The sequence below is a fragment of the Pelmatolapia mariae genome, linkage group LG15 (assembly GCF_036321145.2).
Source record: "Pelmatolapia mariae isolate MD_Pm_ZW linkage group LG15, Pm_UMD_F_2, whole genome shotgun sequence".
Taxonomy (NCBI): domain Eukaryota; kingdom Metazoa; phylum Chordata; class Actinopteri; order Cichliformes; family Cichlidae; genus Pelmatolapia; species Pelmatolapia mariae.
Genome location: NC_086240.1, coordinates 22,497,586 through 22,522,134, shown reverse-complemented (window position 1 = coordinate 22,522,134; position 24,549 = coordinate 22,497,586). Strand labels below are relative to the sequence as shown.

Here is a 24,549-nt window from a genome sequence, read left to right as displayed (position 1 = left end):
CGTTTTCTTCTGCTTGTTTTCTTTTTTCTTTTTCAACAGGTGATGGATATATGTATTTTTTGTCTGCTTATCCTGTTGGTTTTTGTCCTTTTTCCCCGTCCCTCTTCTCAACTGTTTTTCTTTCCCTCTTTCTTTCTCCCCTTTCTTTCCCCCAGTCAAGTCTGTCCCGTATTCAGCAAATGAAAATAAAATAAACAATAAAAGGTGAATCAAATGGACCATTACGGCAAGGCTGGGATGGTCAATTTGGTAAAGTAAATCCGTTGGGCATCTTTCTTCGCCTTTAGACAATAATTCTGATGGCAAAAGAGCCAAACGGGACAGGCAAAAAAAAAAAAAAGAAAAAAAAAAAGCCAGAAATCCCATCACTAGTAACGGTGCATACAAATAAATAAAAAAGACACACCCATCTTAAAATAGATTTTTTTAAATTCACTTTTAATTTCAGCAGACTGCAGGTTAACCAGTAGATGTCATCTTATATGAAAGAAGAAATTTCAGGGTTGCTTTTGTCTGTAGTTTATACCACATTTACTGTCAATTGAACATGTAACTGTTATAAAATGAGACATGCAATTATTTAGTTTCAAAATTTACCACAGAGGTAGAGTTTATTCAATCTTTCTATGTCCAGCTGGCTCAGATGTGTCCTCTGACCTATCTCTCCACACCACTCTGCTTAGGCAACACAGTTGGATTTCCATTTGTACTGAAGCGAGACCTGCAAGACAGAGGTGGGGTGGGGGTCTGAAGTCTGTTTCAAGTACTTAAAAATTAGAACATGAAATAAGGATGACTTCAACTTACAGCGGGTAGTGCATTATAGAGCTGGGATCATATTTTAGCTTTTGAGTGTTTCCATGCTTCACCTTGAAGTTATTTTCTTTCCCTTTAAGGAAAAAGACAGTAATGGTTGAATAAACAGAACAAATGGCTCAGAAGTGCATTTTGTGTTTATTGTTGCGCGTCAGTACCCCAATATTTAGTAAGTAATCCAAGACACTCAATGAACACCAACCTGGAGCAGAGCTGGTGGTATTCAGGGTGTCATTTAAAGATATGGCATAGTCTGAAACAAACATCCAAGTTTCACTTTTTAAGCATGTACAATTTACATTAACACTGTAGTTGCTTTCGGCTGACATAATCCACAGAAACACATTAGCACAAAGCTTCAGCAAGACTGCTGGCATTCAGGGCATCATTTAAAGGAGTTGCACCAACTGAAATGGAAACACATCGGGTACAGATTTCATATAAATGACAGTAACCATACCAGAATCAAATAATTTCATTATATGCACAACAACCACCCTGGAGGCAGTTAAGTGGATTGGATTCATGTTCTGGCAAATGTAATCTATCCTGAGTAATTCAGTGAGCACCAACCTGGAGCAGAGCTGGTGGTATTCATGGTGTGATTTAGAAAAATGGCATAATCTGAAATAAAAATGCATCCAATATCCATCATGTTCCCACTTCTTATTTTAAGTTCGTACAAAATAAACACTGTAATGACTCTAGCTGCACAACCCACAAAAAATGGATTATTAGCAACCTTCAGCAAGGCTGCTGGCATTCAGGGCATCTGCTGAAGGATGTACAGCAACTGAAACAAATACCCAGGACCCATGAAGCAAAAATATTCTGTCTGTAGAGACTGTCTTTTATATATCACAACAGAAGTGTTAGAAATTCTTTAAGTTATCATTGTGTTCTAGCAAATCTAAAAATAGTGCAAGTGCATTAACTGATCACCAGTCTGGAGCAGAGCTGCTGGCATTGTGGGTGTAATTTTAAACAAAAGAAAAACAAATAAAAGCATAATCTGAAAGACACGTCCAAAAATCTATCATGTCATATTAGAACTCTCAAAATAAGGGGAATTGCTGCACATTTCATACTGCATCCACTCTGAAATCTACATGCATGTAGTCTGCACCAACATCCAACCTGATGTCTTTAGGAAGAAAAAAAAAATAAAATAAAGGGCACCAACTGAAAGTTAGACTTTAAACACAAATACACTTTTAAATGTTACTGATTATAAATAAAAATAAACTCTAGAGCAGTGGTGTCCAAACCCAGGCCTCGAGGGCTGGTGTCCTGCAGATTTTAGATGGGTTCTTGATCCATTACAGCTGATTTAAATGGCTAAATGACCCCCTCAACATGTCTTGAAGTTCTCCAGAGGCCTGGGAATGAACTAATCATTTGATTTAGGTGTGTTGACCCAGGGTGAGATCTAAAACCTGCAGGACACCAGCCCTCGAGGCCTGGAGATGGCCAAGCCTGCTCTAGAGCTTACCCTCTTGGAGTTGCTGCAGTGGCACCCTCATACACACCCATGGTAGTAGCAGTGGAAGTAACATTAGCTATAGGAATATTACTATTATAAGTCCTCAGATTATTTGTTATATTGCAGCATGTAAATCAAACATGCAAATGAATCTTATGAGCACCAACCTGTGGAAGGACTGATGTGACAGATGGGAACACTGCCAACTACATACACAAAAAAATGCTATTATTATTCAGCTAAAAATCCATACTTTGTAGTATGTATGTTTTTATGCTGTACCTGTTGACATGCAGAAGGCAGCCAGCAGCTGCAGAAGGCATCATTTGGCAAAGAGAAAAGCTGTAAAAGCTGTTGTCTCCCTCATATATACATGTTACTATCTCCACAGGTGTCATCACTTCCAGTGATTACAGCGTTGCAAATTACAATTAAACCACGAGATGGCGCTACATTATTCCTGGTTGGCAGGGATAGAAGAGACATTTTACAGGGAGGTGACATGACACTCAATCTTGAACTGAGATTATGGGAGAGACAGCAAAATGTCATTTATGCATTTGAGCTGAAGGTGAAACTCCTGAGATTAATTTCTTTTTCTTTACCCCTCTGAACCAATATATAAAATAATACGCTGGGTATAGAATTCTTTTTGTGAAAGTATGTCTTTTTTTTTAATGAAAACATTTGTTATCTAATGCCCTTCCTATGTGGAAGTCATGGGAATCTAATGTGCTTGCAAAAGGTGAGTGTACCTTTCTCTCCCCCAGTCACCTGTGAATCTGTCCAATAAAATTCAAATAAACAAGAAATACCTATACATAGCTCTCGAACTCCTCTTCATATGTATTCTGGAGATATACGACTGCTTAAATGAATGTTTGAATGATTACTGGAAAAGAAAGTAGTTTAAAATAAATGACTGCTGTGCAGCATAGTGGTGTAGTGATTAACACTGTTGGCTCACAGCAAGAAGGTCCTGGGTTTGAATACACTAGCTGAAGTATTTCATATTTATGTGGCGTCTCTCCACTTCCTCCCATGATGCAAATATTTGCCTGGGTTAGGTTATGGCAACAATAACAGCAGTGTTAAGATAAACTACTTCTGTCAGGCAGGAGGTACTGCAGTATCTGGTCCCGAACCAGAAGACTGAGGGACAGCTTTTTCCCCCATCAGGCCACCACTGCTGATCAGTGACACTTCACTCTCAACTACCGGAACTTCAACACTATGCACTCCATATTGTGCAAATATGACATTTCTTTTGCACAATTCAACTGCTGACCTCGGTAGATTTTGTATGCATGTATGATACATATATCCTCAAATTTGTACATACATTTTATTCTTATAATTCTCATATTCCTGCGCTTATATTTGGCTTGTTTATGTTTCCTGTATTTTTGCATACCACTGTTGCTTGCACACAAGAATCTCACTCATGTGTGCTGTACCAGTGTAGAAGTAATGTGACATGACAATAAAAGTGATTTGAAGATAAGACTTCACTGATCCCACGGTGGGGGGGAAAAAAAAAAAAAAAAAAAAAAAAAAAACCGAAGATTCCTTAGCCGACTCGGACACACACAGTTGACAATAGGAAGTTCATTTAGTAAATTTTAATTTCAGCATACTGCAGGTTAACCGGTAGATGTCATCTTATATGAAAGAAGAAATGTCAGGGTCGCTTTTGTCTGTAGTTTGTGTCACATTTACTGTAAGTTGAACATGTAACTGTTATAAAATGAAACATGCAATTATTTAGTTTCAAAATTTACCACAGCGGTAGAGTTTATTCAATCTTTCTATGTCCAGCTGGCTCAGATGTGTCCTCTGACCTATCTCCACACCACTCTGCTTAGGCAACACAGTTGGATTTCCATTTGTACTGAAGAAATCCCTGCAAGACCGGGGGGGGGGGGGGGGGGGGGGGGGGGGGGGGGGGTAAACTTATCTGGAGTCTGTTTCAAGTACTTTAAAACTAGAAAATACAATCAGGACGACGTCAACTTACCGCCCATAGTGCATTATGGACGTGAGATCATATGGTAGGTTTTGAGTGTTTCCATTCTTCACCTTGAAGTTATTTTCTTTCCCTTTAAGGAAAAAGAAATCCAAAACAGCATAGTTGAACATGATGCATCTACTGTATCACAATAATAGCCAAAGTAATTTCTTCATACTGAAGTTAATGTTCCATTTCTTTGATGTGCATTACAAGACACAGTTATAGTTCTTGTTTCAAGAAGATGAAGGCCTTGACAAGGAGAGGATCTTAACATTCATGTGCACAAACTTGTACTTTACATTCCATCAACACCACTGGGGGCATATTTTCCATTATACAAACCAAGAGGTCTCACTTTTACTGACCAAAGATTTAAATTGCATCCAAAGTAACTGGGCTGTGTGAACAATCTGGATCCAACTTGTTTTTTAAACTGCATTACAACTAATGCAAAAAGCAAATGAGCTTGTGTACCTGCCACAATATTCTGCCAGTTCACTGTGACATATTTATCCCGGTCTTCACGAGTGTGTTCATGATACAGTCCCAGAGAATGGAGCAGTTCATGGCAAAGGTTCCCCACGGTGCACATTGAAGCAAAGAAGAGCTGCTGGGCTCCTCCTTGACAACCAACAAATGAGGCACAGCTAGGCGCAAAAGAAATAAATGTTAGAGTTCAACCACTCCGTTCTGACCTGAGATTCTCCCTTAATGTCTGAATATATGGATAATGGAGGCTGAAGCCAAAATGTACCAAATTGAATGGAACAGGCTGCAATTTGTCACAAACTAGTAACAAGTAATAAGATTAAATAATTGCTGGGCAGCCTTTAATGAGTGGGGGAGATTTATCCCTCCCCCATGGTCTTGTATGACCATTGCCTACTTTATGGGCTTTCCCTTTTGCTGCCAAGCACGTTGTTTCCCCATCTATTAATCTTTCATTAAAGCCTTTTCTTCCCCATCCCTTTCTAGTATCCAGTATTCAAGTTTCTAGTGAAACCACCATATAAAAACCACAGTATAAAATTGGATTGAATGATTGAAGCCTTTAGAGATAGAGGTAGACCTGTAATAAAAACAGGAGTGGCAAAGGGCAGGCCAGCAAATGCTGGAAGTTTCCGATTTTCCTTACTGTTGCTTTGTTTCCTTGGAAACAATTTGTTATGGCAATTTCCTGTACTGCTTCATCTTTAACAAAATAATGAACCTACCCAGAGATAGTTGACTTCTTACCCATTGCCAGTCACAAGCTTCAAATAGTTCGACTCAGTGTCTCGTTTCTTAAAACGAACACATGTGACATCCGATATCATCTTAAAGGCAGCTTTAATTTCTGCCTCTCGGGAAACTGTTGGAGTCAAAACCAAATCAGTTATCATTCAGTAATCAAATATCTGGCCCTATTTGAGGGACAACAACCTACCCAGTTCATCAGTGATGATGTAAGGGATGGTGGCATCCGGCCACAGAGTCTGTACAGCATTTCTGTTCTCCTGCAAGTTTAAACATACAGCAATTAGCAGTGCCACACAAAATATAAATTAATATAAAACCCCTCCATCTTACCGGTATTAGAATGTCTCCCTCCTGGACTGGCATGTCTTGATCAAACTCTGACAGAGTGCAGGATTTAAAAATCAGAAAAAAGTAGTATTGGACATGAAAATTAAGTGGTTTAGTGTGGCCTATTAATCAAGAGGCTGATTTTTCCATCTGCAGTAAGGCTCAATTTTGTGATCGGCTGTTCCATGGCCATATGTGCACGGCAAGAGGCAGCGAGATAAGAAAGATCCCAGAACAGAGCCAGCTGATTGGACATTGATTAACTGAAATAGTGCTTGATGGCATCTGAGTATCTCATCTGGGCTGGCTAAAGCATCTTAAATACTGTGTCTATAATAGGATGTGTAGAAGGGCTAACACTAGCTAATCTGCCAGGATTGTGACCAGTCTAATCTCATGCTATGCTCAAGTTTTACCTTTCAAAGTTTCGGCACTCTCATTCTTTGAAGATTCAGGTTCTGGAGCTGCAGCACCTGCAGACAGCCACATATTTAGAACACCTCAAACATAAAACCTGAGAGTCTGAAGTCCTGTGAAAACAAACCTGAAGCTGAGCCAGTTGTATTTGAAGTAATGTGGGTGTCACTGAAAGATGTGGCATAATCTGAAACAGAAACACATTCAACGTCCATCATGTTTCCACTTTTAAGCATGTACAATACTAGTATACTAATACTAAAAACTAATTGTGAAGATATAACCCACAACAATAATGACCAACCTGCAGCAGGACTGGTGGCATTCAGGGCATCAGTTAAAAATCTTGGACCAACTAAAACAGAAACTACAAGTACGCACAATGTTTTTAACCAAGAAAGATACAATTAATCTGCAGGAGTTGTCTGTCAATGTCTAATCATAGAACAGTAGACTAGTGCAAGTGAGTCAAGCCAATGCAAAACTGTAGCGGAGTCTGTATTATTGACCATCTTTCCAATTTTTAAGCATGTACACAGTATACTAACACTGTAATGGCCTTCCAATGACAAAACAATTATTTGCACCAACCTTTAGCAAGACTGGTGGTATTCAGAGCATAATTTAAAGGAGTTGCACCACCTGAAATATAAAGCACATCCAAGGTTTACATTGTGCAGTACAGATGCCATATAAATGACAGCAACAATACAAAAAAAAAAAATTGTTTTTTTTGTATGTATATATATATATATATATATATATATATATATATATATATATATATATATATATATATATATATATATATATATATATATATATATATATATATATATATATATATATATATATATATATATATATATATATATATATATATATATATATATATATATATATATATATATATATATATATATATATATATATATATATATATATATATATATATATATATATATATATATATATATATATATAATAATTATTACTATTATTATTAAAAGAATTTCACACACCAACCATCCTGCGATTTACAAGGGAGTTAAGAATAATGATGGAATTCATATTCTACTAATGGAAAATAATCTGAGTCACTCAGTGACCACCAACCTGGAGCAGAGCTGGTGGTATTGAAGGTGTCATTTAAATATATGACATCGTCTGAAACAAACATCCAAGTTTCGCTTTTTAAACAGGCAGAGTTATATTAACACTGATGTCATTCCAACGACATTACCCACAGAAACACATTAGCACAAACCTTCAGCAAGACTGCTGGCATTCAGGGCATCATTTAAAGGAGCTGTGCCAACTGAAATGGAAGCAATGTTTATAAAGGCATGTAACAAAATACTAAATCTGTTCTATGGTTATACATAACCATAGAAATGGTACAATTCCCAAAACAATTTTCTTAATTAGAGAAAGTAACAAATGTATAAGGGTGCTAGTGAATTAACCAGATGCCAACCTGGAACAGAGCTCGTAGTGTTCAGAGTGTTTTCTAAAAAAATATGATAATCTGAAAGACAAAGATATCCAGTATTGACCATTTCCACTTTTAAGCATGTACAAAATATATTGGACACTAATGGCTTTCCAATGACATAACTCTAAAATAATTCAGCACCAACCTTCAGCTTGACTGCTGGCATTCAGAGCATCATTTAAAGGAGTTGCACCAACTGAAATGGAAATCCAGTACAGATTTCATATAAATGACCGTAACCATACCAGAATCAAAGATTCTGGGTTATTGTACACCCATTGTATGCAGTGGTCCACACTACATCATAATATCATATGCACAACAACCACCCTGGAGACAGTTAAGTGGACTGGATTCATGATCTAACAAATGTAAAATATTCTGATTGATTCAGTGAGCACCAACCTGGAGCAGAGCTGGTGGTATTCATGGTGTGATTTAGAGAAAAGGGGTAATCTGAAATAAAAATGCATCCAATATCATTCATGTTTCCACTTCTTATTTTAAAGGGTGTACAAAATAAACACTGTAATGACTCTAGCTGCACAAGCCACAGAAATGGATTTGAACCAACATTCAGCAAGACGGCATCTGTTAAAGAACTTGCACCATCTGAAACAAATACCGAGGACCCATGAAGCAAAAATATTCTGTCTGTAGAGACGAAGTGTTAGAAATTCTTTAAGTTATCATTGTGTTCTAGCAAATCTAAAAATAGTGCAAGTGCATTAACTGATCACCAGTCTGGAGCAGAGCTGGTGGTATTGTGGGTTTAATTTAAAAAAAAAAAAAATCATAATCTAAACAGACACATCAAAAATCTATCATGTCACTTTAGAACTAATTACTAATTTACTCATTTACATGGATTCCAGATTCCACTATTTACATGGTTTTAGCTCTGTGTTTGGCTTTGAGGGCTCGAAAAGAATGTAGCCGGACAAAACTTCTGGTGTTAATAAGATGTTTTTCCTCTCATTAAGAGCCCGGTTCAGTTCTAAGACGACTGATGGAGACTGCCGGGTATTTAACCACTAATGGGGGAGGGCTGTCCCCTTGATATCTTGAAGGTGGTTAACCCACTATGAGTTGTCAAATAAACTAAGGTGTGCAAAGGCATAGGCGATTATCCTCACTGGGGATAATATTGAAGACATGATTCTAAGGCTACGTTCACACTGCAGGCGAAAGCGCATCAAATCCGATTTTTTTTTTGACCCTATGCGACCCATATCCGATCATGGTATGACAGTGTGAACGGCACAAATCCGATATTTTCAAATCCGATCTGGGTCACTTTCGTATGTGGTACTGAATCGATACATATCCGATGTTTTAGAAAGCGACTGCTGTTTGAATGGTCATGTCGCATTAAATCCGTCTTTTACGTCACTGACACGAGACAGACGCCAATTATCAGCGCCGGAGAAGACATCGCGAACGCTTCCTGGCCATCCAGTGTAGATGTCAGTGAAACTGTTGGGAAGACAACGTTGGAGAAACGTGAACATTTTATTTGCACTGTATAATCTGCAGATTCTGACAGAAATCTGCAACTATCCTTTGAAGCACCGCTCCTCTCTAAAAGAGCAATAAGGATAATTATTAGGTTATCTACATTATTATGTAAATAACAAAATAACTTAAAGCAAAAATTGGGAAACGTAAAGTCCGAAGTCTTTATATTAAGGCTATCAGTCAAACAATATCGTTTGCTCTGGGTCCAAACAGCGCGTTGTGTGTGACATCTTTTGCGCATGCGGGCCGCTTTGAGCGTTCACACTGGAGAGCGTTTGCTGTCGCATTTTATTTGTAGTGTGAACAAGCAGACAAAAAAAAAAAATCGGATTTGATCAAAAAAAATCGGAATTGACTATTAAAACCTGCAGTGTGAACGTAGCCTTAAAGTAAGGGGAACTGCTGCACATCTCATACTGCATCCAGATTACATACATGTAATCTGCACCAACCTGATGCAGAGTACGTTTCATTGTGAGTGCCTTTTAAAACAAAACAAAATAAAAATTTAAAAATGAGCACTAACTGAAAGTGAAACTTTCAATATCTTAACTACATTTGGAAATGTTATTGATTATGAATTAAAACAAAACAAAACTCTAGAGCTTACCTCTTGGAGTCGCTGCAGTGGTGCTCTCATACCCACCCGTGGTAGTGGCAGTTAAAGAAACATTACCTACAAAAATGTACAATCCTCAGAATATTTGTTATATTGCAGCATATGTAAATCAAACATGCAAATGAATTTAATGAGCACCAACCTGCGGAAGGACTGGCGGGACTGATGGGAACACTGCCAACTACATACACACAAAAATATTATCACTATTAAGCTAAAAATCCATACTTTGTAGTATGTATGTTTTTAGGCTGTACCTGTTGACATGCAGAAGGCAGCCAGCAGCCACATAATGCAGCGGGGCATCTTTTGGCAAAGAGAAAAGCTGTAAAAGCTGTTGTCTCTCTGATACATATATATATATAAATATATTACTATCTCCACAGGTGTCATCACTTCCAGTGATTACAGCGTTCCAAACTAAAATTAGACCACTAGATGGCGCGACATTATTTTTGGTTGGCAGTGATAGAAGAGACATTTTACAGGGAGGCGACATGACACTCAAACAATCTTGAATTGAGAGAGACAGCAAAATTTCATTTATTATGCATTTGAGCTGGATATCATCCCTTTTTATTTTTAATGTGTCATGTCATGTATTTGTTCTCTAATGCCCTTCCTTTGTGGAGGTCATGGTAATCTAATGTGCTTGCAAAATACATGCGTTCACCTTTTTGTCCCCCAGTCACCTGTGACTCACCTGTAAATCTGCTGTCCAATAAAATCCAAATAAACAAGAACTACTTTTAAAGGACCCTCATAGCTCTTCAACTCTTCTTCATATATATTCTGGAGATCTATGACTGCTTAAATAAATTTTTTAATGAATACTGGAAGAGAAAGTATTTTTAAATAAATGACTGCTGTGCAGCAGTGGTGGCGTGGTTAGCACTGTTGGCTCACAGCAAGAAGGTCCTGGGTTTGAATACACTGGCTAAAATATTTCATGTTTGTGTGGCGTCTCTCCACTTCCTCCCATAATGCAAAGATGTGCCTGGTTGCTGTAACAATAACAGCAGTAAATACCTCAGATTGCTTAGCTGGCTCTGAACCAAGGTTGTCAAACACAGGGACCTGAACCAGCTTGCCAACAAATGTAATCTCGATATCTTTGCAAAGGTGAATATTTTTTGGATTTCATTATATCTTCACTGTTAATTTCATCCAAATCACAGGCCTGAATTATTGCTAATTTTATAGCCTTATTACTGACAGAGGCAGTACCCACAGCCTGCTATACTAAACTAACAAATAACAGATTAAATGAGAGCGCTGTTAGTATTCCATTATATAACTGAAAATTTATTACTTTGTAAACAAGTAAGTCCTGAACTGCAGTTTAGTCACAGCTATGTTTGCTATCAGACTGAAGGATGTCTCACAGTAGAATCCTCTAATAAACGAAATGTTGTCAATGTTTCACGAATGGTCAGAAGTCAGCGACTTCAGAACAGGATTGACCTGTAAGACATACTTCAGGGCTACATACTTCGAGTCAACTTCTTGGCTATGTGTCATCAGAAATGTCGCATTCATGTAACGTCGGACATATAGTGGAGTATATGTCACTAGAAAGATTCAACTTGTTTATTCTGTCACTTGGAGAATCTCAAGAGAGATAACATTTTTTGTTGTTGTTAATTCATTTTTATTTATCAATAATGATGCATTTGGGTGCCTAACATAAGTATGAATTTGATAGGTACAATAGTTCAAGTCTTGATAGTGTGACATGGGTTTTTTGTTAGTGAGTAGCACTGTGTTGTAAATTTGTTCTGTTGTGTATTTTCTTGATTAACTGAAGAAATGATCAAATCTAATTCAGCCCAATTACAGTTTATTTACATAGAACTAAAGCCCAATAGTCGTCTCAAGTCATCCAAGACAAATGCAAATATTAGCAATTAACTACGGTTTATAGTTTGTGTAGTCTGAAGTAATGACTTGGAAAAGAATCTGGTTTAGCACAGCGCAAAACAGTTACATTAATAACAAATTGTTAAAAAAATATGTGTGATTTTTAGTTTATAGTGGTTATTATTAATATATTTTTTTTAATCCCACATACAATATATGTGGGATTTAAAAACATATATCAATAAAACAACATCAGTAAGACATGTAAGTTATAGGATTTGTTGGACATCAATAAAATATTTCTATATTTTAAAAATATAAAACATTTTAAAATCCATGTAATGTCTTACTCTTTAACACACAAAATCATGAAAATGAAAGAAGAAGAGTTAATGTGACTGCTGTTACTGTTAATGCTACTTGTTGCCAGTTTTCACATTCATAAATGTAAATTTACAATTACTTTCTTGCTATATGCCCTCACGTATTATCATTTTCTCGTTGCTTTGTTTGTCCTTTTCTGTGTGACACATTGATTTTGTTTCAATTGTTTGTTTGTTTGTTTTGTTTTGTTTCTTCTTCGTGACCTTTCCTAATTGTTCTATTGTGTATTGGCTTGCACGTTTACCTAACAAGCAACAGATATCCGGGAGGAAACACAAATTCCTTCTGTGGCCACCTGTTTTGAATAAGTAGCCAAAATTGTTTTGTTACCCTGGCAATTACTTAACACTTAACACTTTAACACATAAAGTTTTTCACGCGTTTTCAGATGTCATATTTTTCTCACAGACCGCGAACGCCCCCTCAGTCACCATCATGAGAGTCATGTGATGTCCTGTCATGTGGTGCAGTCACTTCCTACTGATTTGGTGAGGAGCAGAGACACTCTGCTGTATCATGTCGTCTTAGTTAGGCTTCACAGACGTTACCCGGTACAGTAACCATGATGTTTGGGTATAAATGTTCTCGCTGCGAGCCTCTGAAGCTGGCTCTGTGGTTCGCGGCCTTTCTAGGCTGTTTGTTGATTCGGTCCGGAGCGGTGGAGAACAACAGCCCGTGGTACCAGGACCTCTGCAGGTAACAACACACACACACTGCAGCTGCAGACAGATTAAACAGCGTTAAAGGTGCAGCCGTTCGTCCTCTCGTGTACACACATCGTCTAAATAAACTGAATTGAGAAATATGTCTACTAATGCTTACTTCCAGACATAGGTAGTTTTTTTTTCTTATTTAGGAAACAGCCTAAATAAGTTTGAATCAGCTAGCAAACCAGTACAGCTGAATCAGACTACCCCTGAAACTCGCATAACGTCGATGCTAGTTAGTTTACCTTGTTCATCGAGGAAAAAAGTGAAGCTTAGCTATAAATGCCGAAACGCGCACAAAACTGTCGTGCTTAATTAGGGAATGCTAAACGTTAGCAACGCTGCGTTCTTCTAACAGAGCAGCGGTGTGGCAGTATTTACATAAATAAACGAATCGGAAGAGAATAACAGCATAAATATGGGAGTTAAAATAAAGTCAGCGTTGTCCTTCTTTAATGGAGCGCTGTCTCAGTAGCTGCTGTTCAAATATTGACTCAGCAATAAAGCGCAAATGATAACCCGGTGACTCAACGCTTGGGTTCAGCCTGGGTTAATATTACTTCCTCGATTTGGCAGCTTCTGAGGACGTTGGTTATAAACACACATGGCTTACAGTTAACTTCTCCCTTAGTTTCTGTTCCTCGTCTGTTCCTTTACAGTGTGTTTTAGGTCAATATCCGTATTGATAAATGTGGGATTACTCCTTACGTTCAGCGAACACGGTGTATTTTTGTATTTTTTAGGCTTTACAACACCTGTTTTATTAGAAAAACATCTAATACCACACAATACCATATCACATTATACCTAACAGGCGGAAAATAATGATGCTAATGATTAATTCATATTTTAATAAAAGTGAAAATGACAAGAACATTTCTGAACTGTTGGAATTTTTAGTATACAACCATTAAATACTGTCCTCACTAATGTGTCATAAAAAGATTACTTCAATATTAGTTAAAAATGAGAAGTGAAACCTTGTGTGTGTAAGGCTTGCACATGTGTTTTCCACACTCACTGGAATGGAAGCGTGGGGTTTTTAAAAATTATTTTATGACCTCCTCCTTTCTTATCCGTTTTTAATCCCAGTTGGTTTAATCTCACTTAACTCAGATTAAATGGAGTCCATTTTGTTTATTGTTATTGTTACATTTGTTTGTTAAAGAAAAGAATGCCTTAAATTTAAGTTTTAAGTATTTAGAGAAAGGCATCAGTTATTATCTGCCAAGGATTGAAGTGGTAAATTTAGAAGAAGATAATTTAAAACTTGAAGGCACGTTTGTATTTCTTGTTTTGTCAAATCAGAAGTCCAAGCTTCAAATTTATTTAAAGGTTGCGTGATGGAAAAAGAAGCCGAAAAACGTACATTTGCAAAGCACGAATCATAATTTTTACATAAAAGCTGTACTTCTGTAAACCACTAGATATTTTAAACTGTCATTTATATGTCAGTGTGTTTTTGCCATACAGATGAGTGTGATTTATTTTATAAGACAAATAAGTAAAAGAACACGAGTGACAGTATAAATTTTTAAAGATTCATTTCCCATTTCTTCATTGTAGTAACTATTTTTGACTGTTGATAGAGGTAAAAATCCTTTTAGCAATTTTCAAACCTTTTACAGCCCCCCAAAAAAGACTTATCTTTATAGTAGCAGTGGAAATGATAGTCATTTGTTGTCCCAGACTGTAATTTTGTGGGGTCGGGGCCAACAAGCTCATTTCCTGGATATCTATTTGCTTATTGTCTTCTATTCCTTGTCTTGCAGATATAAGTGGGAGGCAATAGATCAAGATAATAAAGTGAGATATACACTAAAGCTCTGTGACTCTTCACCATCAACCAGCTGTGGACCTCACACTGCCATGTGTTTAAGAAACCTCACCACCAACAAAACACAGTCTGTTGGTGAGTTTTCTGTCTGCCTTGTTCTTTATGTGGGTTATTGTGCCCATCAACCTGCCCACTGTTTGTTAGCTGTTCCTCCTCTTGCTGTCCCATCACGCTGAAGAATAACCGTTCTGCACAAATCATGATTCTGGTGCAGGGGGTAAAATGCTCAGTTCAGTTTTTTTTTTTTTTAAACCTGTCACTGTCATCTTAAGTCTGAGATCTAGTATTAGTATCCATACAAAACACAATCATCATAGCAGCAATAACCAGTCTCTACAGTTTGGGTGATGCACTATGTCATCCCCATTGAAAGTGGATGAGAGATGCTGACTTAAAGCCTGAAATGCATAATCCTGCATACGTTGCTCATCAAAAATATGGATGACCTCTACCATACATTAAGATATGCTCCAGAAATGCTCCTAAAAGCACAAATTTGCTGGAGCGATGCGGTTAACTAATTCAAAGTAGAGAAGATGAGACCTACGTGCCTGTATCAGGACACCTGTCAGCCACAGCAGCCATGGCTTTGAAGCTTTAAGAAGATTCAAATGGAGAAGTTATTCCCTATATATATGGATAGACTGTAAAGATGCGTTTTAGTGCCGTTAGGTTGGGTATACAGCTTGATGGCTGTTGGCTTTGAGGTTTTTGTCCAGAGGATTTTGAAAACTCTCAACAGCAAAAAGGGTGGAAGATGCTTCATGTAGTAGAAAGCTAACACAAACAGTCTACTTCTTGAGTCAGACTGTTCTCACTACAGCCTACTGAGACAGGCATCCGCCCACCACTGGTCTGGTTTTATTTGGGATCCTTTCAACAATAGTATAAAGTGCCCTGGGATGACTTATCTTATTATTTGGCGCTATACAAACAGCTTGAATTGATGTCAGTAGGACAGCGTGTTGAATCACAAATCAGCCAGGCATGGCAGCATCCAGATGGCTCATTATAGTAGTATAGTGCTAGTAATATAGAAACTCAGTATGTCGTCTTCAGCGTGAACACAGTGCAATTTCCATGGTAGTACTACAGCAAGACGCTACAGTTTCGCTGTTCTGAGAGAGATGTTTAATGTGTGGCCAGTGATATTACGTGTGAGCGTGCTTGGCTAAGAGTTAAAGGAAATGAGTTAATCTAATTCCTGCTAATTTGAGAGTTGAGTTTTAGGCGTTAGCTGTGGGCTTGTATGGAAAAACAAACAGGTTGCTCCTGACTGAAAATCCTCATTAGTTGGTGTCCTGCGCACATTCGAGCATCTTATTACTGTTAAAAAGGAGTTTATCTTACAATCCTTTTAGTTGCCTTCATCTGTAAAGTTTCAGTGTGGAAATGGTTTTGCAACAGGTATCACGTTCGTTTCCACCAGAAGAAAAACTCTTGTTTTTGTTTTGCTGAGAAGCTTTGGTTCATATTTATGCGTGAAGGGTCTGTTTGCAAGCATGCTGTTAGCTGTGTCTCATGACAGTCACACGGCAGAGTGCTTTACAGATCGTTAATGGCAGTGTGGGGAAAACGTGTACATCCTGTGGATGCTAAATATTATTTGGTAATATGTGCACTCTTCATGTGGTTTGTGTCTGAATGAAGCATGAAACTGGACTTTGTCTTGAACCTTGAAGTCCTGCTAAAAGGCAAATGTTTTGTAGAGAAAAGTGTGTCTTCTGTAGAACTGATCTTTTTTTTGGAGGGGGGGGGGGGGTGTCGGTGTCTGTCGGTGTCATTGTAATGTTGATGCCACCTGTTCCCAAATGTGAGACTGCAGTGGCTCATTTCAAAGTCTGAAAACTTGCTGTGGCCTACCTAAACATTTAGTCACTAAACAATCGTTACACAAACTTCACTGATACCCTTCGATCCTCTAAAGATTTGATGGTTTCCATCACTTTACTTCCAGCCTCAGCACTGTGCCATTTCACTGCTAATGAAAGATGTAAGAAAAGTTCAGGAACAAAAAATAGTTGAAAGTGGAGAAATTATTGTAATTATTACTTTTTTCATACTTCTTCAATTTTAAATGTCAACATTTCATTTTAATTAAACTTGAATGTTAAAGGTATTTATGAAAGTCTACTTATTGCTAATAATGTCTCATGATCCATCTGCAGTACAGTCAAAACCTGCACTTTGTAAGAATATATGAGTCTGTTTAAAAAATTAGATTAAAGAGGGACACTAGAGGATGCTGTCAAACAGAGCAACGCCAAAGGTTAAATACTGTTTACATATTAAAATGCCAGAATAAAACCCTCGTTTCACATAGTGCCGTTTGCTCATCTGTGACATTTAACTTCCATAAACTGAAAATACAATAGCTCATCACGCTGTGAAGCGAATAAATTAATGCATAAACAGGCAGCTACAGCATATTCTGCATGGCGCTGTCTCTATTGTCGCAGGAGCACTGATGGAGACAGTTAATTTCAGATTTCTTTTTATTTTTTTTAAACACCATAACCCCCGCCCCCCAGGAAATCACAACACGCTTGAATATACTTTGGATTCAATTTATTTTTTCTTTCAATCATTTTTTCCCTACAAAATGTCACAAAACGGTTTATAAATGCTCTTTAAAATGTGCAGTACTGTTTCTGAATATTTTCAAATCACGTATAATAATTACTTTTCTGTTGATCATGTCAAAGTATTTTAAAGAATGGACTCATAATTACATAATTTTTAGTATAAATTTTAATACTTTTGAGAGAGAGACCTTATTGAGTTTAGAAGGTGCATATATTATTGCACTTTCCTGTTTCGTAGGATGAAAAGTGAGAACATTAGTGCTGTTTTTTCTTGTGGAAAATTTCAGTGTTGTTGCTGACAGCAGGGGTTACAGTGCTAATTGTCTTTCAGAGCTTCATCAGAGATCCCGTCTCTGTGCTGATCGGGCTGCTGATGCTGATGCTGCCGATGCTGTGTGTCAGCAACATCCACAAACAGCATATGTCTTTAAAGGCCTCTTGTGTCTCAGCGTCTTTATTCATTGTCCCCCAAATTGTTTGAGGGGTCCATCGTCTTTCTGCAATTCAGCTGAGCGAGTGGCTCTCAAACTTTTTCTGTCATGGTTTGTTTTTGGAAACAAAGAAACCGCTTTGTCTCAAGACCTGCAAAATTAATTAAGTTAGATAGAACTGGTGTAATCAAATGAAGACATCAAATCTATAAACTAGTCAAATAAGAATTACTTTGGAATTAATCTGATGATTGATAGCTTTATTAACCAAAAGTGCCTGTCAGGTCTTTTAAATGTGGTTCTTTGTTGGTTCTTCTAACCATTTAAAAAGTGACATTGGGCTCTTAGAACTTGTAAGGTGATAAAGCAAAACAAAAAGAAGTGTTATGAAAACTATTAGATCCCATAAACTAGACATTTAGCAGAAAAACACCTCTTTTTAGCTAAAAATGTTTTTAGTCTTTTAAAATGCCAGAATTTGACTTTCTTTTTTTCGATTATTTGATAATGAACTGAATATGTTTGTCTGGAGTAGTTCTTGGCCAAAATAAAACACTTCACCAGAGTAAATCATGAGCCACTAGAATTCATCACAGACCTTGTCGACCATTGTCTGTGTTATGCTCTGGTCTGCTTTGCTTTTATGTTGTATTCCACTCTGCCACTGGTATTTTCCTGTTTACAGAACAAGTCTATTGTTCCTTTTACAGTCCAAGCAGTATTCCTTCTGTCCTTCTGTTGAGAGAGGGGAAAAATGGTTTGGTACTCCTTCTTAGAATTGATTCCAAAGTCATGCTCAAGGAATTGAATTTGTTTTCTGTGTTCTGGCCCAATACATCAGCTATTTTGATTCAAGATGATAAAGATGATGTGAGATGAGACTATTCATCTTAAAAATTGTGAAGTTGTAGAAAAAGTGAAGATCTCAATAAATCAAAATCTAATATGATACAAAAGCTTGAATCTAAAATGAATGTAAATATTACAGGCTGAGGTGGTAACAATTTCCTGTATCTGTGACTAAGATGTTGGAGAAAGTGTTCAGTTGTATGGTCATTGAGTGGTGTTGAGGACCATCTGGACCCATTTTTTATCCTCATCCATTAACACAGCCACAGTCGTTGTGATGAGCTTTGCGTCAGCTGACGGAGGAATCCAAACTGTGTGTTGATTCAAACAGCAGCAGCAGCAATGACACATTCCCTCAGCGAGTCACATGGATGCATTTCTTCAGCTTCAGTATTCAGGCCACAAATGTTTCTTTGCAGTAACATATCCAGGATGGCACCACTTTTCAATCATAACTAGTGCAGTCTTGCCACATTCCTTCTTACCACTCAGATTAATGTCCCAGTCCACCAGAGAAGTCCTGAAGCCGTGTTTCGTTACACTGTAGGAGTGTATGAGTGTGGCATTGCCTCTTTGCAATGCTCCACAAAAGGCATCAAACTGGACTCACGGTGCTGTGTTTAAGGCTTAATCAGCACCCTGAGAGATGCCTCATATTCCCCATGATGATCACTGAAACTTGTCCAGCATCGAAACCCCGTCATTGGCTGAGTAGCTCTTCGGGGAATAGTAAAGAGACTTCATTGCCAAGAACATGAGGAAAAAAAAGCATTAGCATACTCGTAATACTCAACTTTATAAGACTTACAAAACAAAGGGTTGCCATTTCACCTTTGTATAGAAAAACAATAAGCAGTTAAAATGAACTTCATCAGGAAGTAAAGTTATAAAAAAAAAAAAAGCAATGGGAGCTGCTGCCATAGGCTGTAACTCAGCAGATATGTGAAAGTAGATCTCAGACAAGACGTGTTTTGTCTTAATATCTTCACTTCATGTTTGACGAGTGTCACTTGTTTCCTTCTTAAAAATCCTCTAATTGATGAGAGGATTGAGATGGCATAAACTGCTGCTTATGCCATCTAAATGAATCTTGCAAACAGGCCTTATTAGCGTGAATGCTCTCTTTCTTCTTTATTGTTCCCACATCAATCAGATTCATTCAGCTTTGGTTGTGCTCCACTTTTTTTTTTTCTTTTTTTTTTCCTCCCCGTGAGTGCAAACAGCCCAAAGCATTGGGCCGTCTTGGGAGGAGGAATGCCCACTAATAAAAGGGTTTGTTTGGACCAGGTGACCAATGTGCTGCTTCCAACATCGTTCATTAACAGACACGTTCATGTTGCATTTGCACCTTTAATAAAGGGTTAATTAACACATGGTATTTAAAACCAGTGCTTTTCACTGAAATATTTAAATGAGATATTTATTTAATAAATCGCATCTTTATAGCCACTGTCGCTGATATGATGACATAAGCTTGCAGCGATTGTTTGAGGATATTTCTCAACCTCAGTTATATCCCTGCCTTTGATTTTTGTCCGAGACCTTTCTGGCTGCCAGACAGATTTATTTCAGTCCCACAACAACAACTTGTCTTGCAGTCTGAGGTCATGACCTTCCTCTGGTGACAAATTGGTGTATGGTACTGCTTGTCTGACTCCTGAGTACATCTGTGGCCTGCATTTCCAGCTTATTTCATTAAATTGTCTTCATTAAGCTTTAGTTATTTTTCTTATGAGGAAGCTCTCACGTGTAAAGTGAAAAAAGACAAGCATGGAAAACAAGAAGTGCTGATCAGCTGAGCTGAAGTTTAATCACATCAGCTGATTTATCACATGACCCGGGAACACATCATCAGGCATTCACACTCACTAACACAGACATGACTCACGCTTCCTCTCCCCCTCCCTCTCTCTTGTGCTGTGTATTGCCTGCTTGAGCCTTTGTCCATGCTGTCTGGTTGACTGTGCTCAGAAACCACACACTGTTCTCTCGCACACTTTGACATTCTCGTCTCCTATACTTCCTGAAATCAAAATCTTTGGAGCAATGAACGCTTACTCCACTCTATAGGAGGAAAGTAGCTAGGGTTTCACTGTCTTTTACTATTGTGTTTGCAAGGCTTTTAGCTTCTATGTGTTCAATGTCATCTAAAAGACTGTGGAAAAGACTACCAAGAGAAATTTCTTGATACTCTGCGGAGAGGTAGACCATGGACAAATAAAAAATAAATACATCTGATTATTACAATAAACTACAAGGAGAAAGCATTGCTAATTTTGTTGCTTTTCAAAATATGTAAACATTAATTTTCTTACAGCTAGCTTCTAAGCAGCATCTGAGCTCATCTAATCAAATTATGTAGATACATTTCTGTTAAATCCATACATGCTGCATACTGAATTTCATTGCTTCTTATCTCTGTTGTGCCAGCTGCTAAAGAACAACAGATAACCACTGTAACTGAATATTACAGGCAGGGACGTGAGCCGTGTTTCAGCCAAGTTCAGTAGTTTGAAGACCTGCAGTAGCTGTCAGTGTTAGTAGGTCACATGGTTGTTTAGTTACACTCCTTTATTGTGTTCCTGTGATAGTAGTCTTATCAGAGAGTTCAGAGATCACGCTTTAACATGTCGCATCTAATGAAAACCTGTAAACCAACTAAACTAAACCAATAAAGTGTAAAACAACTAATTAAACCAGAGGAAGTAAAGGAAACAGAAGTCCTGGAAGGCAAAAATGAGGAACAATAATCATTATATCTTGATTGTTTTATTTTAGTAATCGATGAAAGCTACAAGTGTTGCTGAATTTCAAAATTAGATTGATTGCCCTAAACTCAAATTATCAATTAAACACATACAGATCATCACTGAGGTCTTTAGTTGTTTGATCCAGATTCTTTTTTTGAAGCTACACAGCATTTTTCAGCTTGTAACATATTATTATCATCTTAGCTTTTCGTCTGCCTGACTTGCGGTGAGTTTATTTAACAGGCCGAGTCTTAAATCAAGTCAAATTCTTAACATGCACAAGACTTCCCACTGCTGCCACTTTTCCGTTTTGTATTGCTTCGAAATGATTGATGACAGTGTACAGGCACCAGGGTCAAAATGTTAAGGTACAGAGCTGTCTGGTGATTTGGAAATGAGATGCAGAGTTTACGCTGACCTGCTGGGTCAGTGCATGTTGGAGGGTAACAACATTATTCTGCCAAACTGTCTTCTTCAGTGACTTATCAGGATGAATAGCCTGAGAACGAGAGCCTGTGTATGTATGTTTGTTGTACCAACCGAACAATCTTTGTCATACTTTTTATTAGATAAGTGTTTTCGTGCTGGCAAGCTCAGTGATCTTTATGTGATTGGTCCACATCAAGTTAAATGAATTTGCATTGATCTAAAGGAAAGCTAGCTACCATTTCTGATGTTAAAATGAATCACCACTCAGACTTAAAGAAAGGTTTCTCTGCCCTTTTGTATTGTAATGTGTCAGTATAACATATATTATGTAATTTAGGGTTTAATGAGTTTCAGTCATTTAACTCTTTACATGCATGTTATTATTTTATAATGACTGTTTTCTTTGTCTTTGCCAAATGTACAGGTGACCTTTCACTGCAGAAGCTCTCTGGCACTGTGCTGGATTTCAACAGCACGCAAACTTGTCCTGGAAGCAACAACAAGATTCAAACCAGCATCAGCTTCCAGTGTGGGAAAACCATGGTAAGACTGACAATCAGTAAAATATACCAAATATTCTTAGATGGATGATTACTGGTTGTTCAATAGCTGCATTTATGGGAATGCACAGAAAATATCAAACTAACTGTTCGATGTTCTGTATGAATTTCCTTTGTCCACTAACACCTGGTGTGTGCTGACGTGTTGTGCAGCAGCTGCAGCTGTATCTCAGTCTCTGCAATCGTTCAGCCACTGCTGCAGTAACATTAGATGCTTTTGACATAGTTTAGTCACATTGTGTGTTATATACATGGGTCAAAATGGAAGCATAGCATAGTAGAGAGGTTCTGAATAATAAATCTTAGTTGCATGCATGAATCATGGTGTCCACCAATTAGCATGTGAACTACTATTTTGAAGCCTTGGCTTTATCTTTATGGACACCTCTTTTCTTTTTTCATCTCTCGCTCTCTTTTTAACCTTTATGAGCGATGAAGGGAGAAAGCAGAGCTCCCTGTGTAAGGAAAGCTGCATGCAACCAATACCCTTTTGCTATGACAGAACATTGCTAATCACACTGCCATCTTGGCACATGTGCGCTTTTTTTTTTTTTTTTTTTTAGGAGAGAGAATTCACCATATTTGGACACGTTGAGTCTTAAATTTTAGCTATAACACTAGCTTGGTGTGCAGAATTTATCCATACACTTTAGTACTGCATCACACAATTCTGATTAGTGCATGGAAATAACATAAAAGTAAGCAAAAGCATTTAACTTAAAGAAATTCCCAAATGGTCTGATTAATGTAGTAATCCATATTATTAGACAGATGTTGTTATTATTATTATTAGCAGTATTATCATTATTATTATTATTAGAGGATACGTGGATGGATGGATCAAAGGACATTCTGTGTTGGCATTCTGTTGTTGCTCTTTTAATCCAAACATCATTAGTAAAATATAAAATTATTCTCTAATAGCTGTGTGATGCATAGGAAGGTGGCAAGTGGAAATGATCTATGCAGACTGTATTTGAATCAGGTTTTAAACGTGTCATTTTCAGCTCTTATGTTCGAGGGCTTTCAGCAGGGGAGTCTGTGGAGGTTGACTCAAGGCTGACATTTCAGAGTCAGTTTAGCACTTGACATTGACATCATTATTTAGCCCCCCAAAGGTTGCTGCTGTGCAGAATGATTGCACAAATAAAGGGTAATCCATTAGAGGAGGTAGGACATTTGTGATACTGTGATATTTGATTTTACGTAATTGTTCCTAAAGGCAGATTTTGTCAGTTGACGCATAGAGAGGGAAACATGTTTTGGAAGATTATCTGTATTTTACAAACAGTGCAGCTCACCTATTCTTTAGGTGAGCTGCACTGTTTTAGAAATATGTTAGAAATATGTTGCACGACTTTAGAAATATGTTAAGTTTATAACAGGAAGACAAGTACAGTCCACAAATGCATTTGAGGTTAATTACCTTATTTATTCTAAAATTAAGATGCACAGAAGATCAAGTTTATTGCGTGTTATTGCTGACAATTTCGATGTCTTTTGGATACAAAGTATTAAACATCCTGTTTTTCAACACAGGAAGTTAAATGGCGCTCTGTTGTTTCATCAGGTATTTGTGTCTGTGTGGAAAAATGTGCAAAAGACAAAAAACTAAGACACTAAGTCGCTTTCGCTAAAACCAAACGTAACAACTCTAAGATGATGATTGTTGGACTCCTGTGGCTGCTTGTCAGTGAATCTGTGACTGGAAATGATGTAGAATAATGACAGATACCTCATAGTGTGATCCTGCTCGCTGCATTGTGTGCATCTGTGGTTTTGATGGGGTGGATGAGTGGTGGGTTGAAGTATCATTTCCTGTTGAGAAACAAAGAGGAGTTTTCTGTTTCAGAGTGTACGACAGGGAGAAATGAAAGTGTCTTCCACAATTTTTAGGGCAAATCACTAAATGCTGAAAAGAAGAAGTGATGACAGCAAAATGCAGATTATACTAGAAGTTATCTTAACAGAACTGTGCCTTGTTTCAGACATGTTGCAAAAGAGTTAAAAAAAAACAAAAAACGAGCGCTTTAACATATGGCATTATCTTTAAATATGTTATTCCTATATTTACTTTGTTGTTGTAGTTAACCCCTCCTTTTTAAGTCAGGTCTAAATGGTAATGTTATAGATGTTATAGTTAAATCCTCAATCTCTATTTTTATCAGTACATTTAGGAAAATAAATAAAGGTTATTGGGCTAGAAGTTAATCCTTGATGTGTTTATTATTA

The 24,549-nt window shown here is 37.5% G+C and overlaps 2 protein-coding genes and 1 long non-coding RNA gene across 3 annotated transcripts in view; 1 reads left to right on the top strand and 2 right to left on the bottom strand.

The window, feature by feature from the left end:
• Positions 1 to 508: 508 nt before the first annotated feature.
• LOC134643558 (high choriolytic enzyme 2-like) lies at positions 509 to 5,944 on the bottom strand. Its single transcript, XM_063495987.1, has 8 exons — positions 5,880 to 5,944; positions 5,737 to 5,806; positions 5,547 to 5,661; positions 4,785 to 4,957; positions 4,317 to 4,398; positions 1,019 to 1,069; positions 808 to 889; positions 509 to 721 (listed from the first exon to the last, which is right to left on the bottom strand). Exons 1-6 carry the CDS (start codon positions 5,910 to 5,912, stop codon positions 1,048 to 1,050), a joined length of 495 nt encoding a protein of 164 aa, XP_063352057.1. The 5' UTR covers positions 5,913 to 5,944; the 3' UTR covers positions 509 to 721; positions 808 to 889; positions 1,019 to 1,047.
• Positions 5,945 to 6,259: 315 nt separating this feature from the next.
• On the bottom strand, positions 6,260 to 6,693 carry LOC134643559 (uncharacterized). Its single transcript, XR_010096378.1, has 3 exons — positions 6,598 to 6,693; positions 6,421 to 6,480; positions 6,260 to 6,349 (listed from the first exon to the last, which is right to left on the bottom strand). It is a non-coding gene; the product is annotated as an uncharacterized LOC134643559 (long non-coding RNA).
• A 5,962-nt stretch (positions 6,694 to 12,655) lies between these two features.
• igf2r (insulin-like growth factor 2 receptor) overlaps positions 12,656 to 24,549 on the top strand; it is a 51,063-nt gene continuing 39,169 nt past the window's right edge. The window contains exons 1-3 of the mRNA XM_063494599.1: positions 12,656 to 12,865; positions 14,649 to 14,788; positions 22,182 to 22,300. Of these exons, the coding sequence (XP_063350669.1) occupies positions 12,732 to 12,865; positions 14,649 to 14,788; positions 22,182 to 22,300 (393 nt within the window). The 5' untranslated portion in view covers positions 12,656 to 12,731. The remainder of the gene's footprint in view (positions 12,866 to 14,648; positions 14,789 to 22,181; positions 22,301 to 24,549) is intronic.

Coding starts and splice junctions, on each gene's coding strand:
- LOC134643558 (XM_063495987.1), bottom strand. CDS start 5,912: ATGCCAGTCCAGGAGGGAGACATTCTAATACCG. Junction 4,958..5,546: donor AAGCTTGTGACTGGCAATGG/GTAAGAAGTCAA, acceptor TTTTGCGCCTAG/CTGTGCCTCATTTGTTGGTT. Junction 1,070..4,316: donor TCCATAATGCACTATGGGCG/GTAAGTTGACGT, acceptor TGTTTGTTTCAG/ACTATGCCATATCTTTAAAT.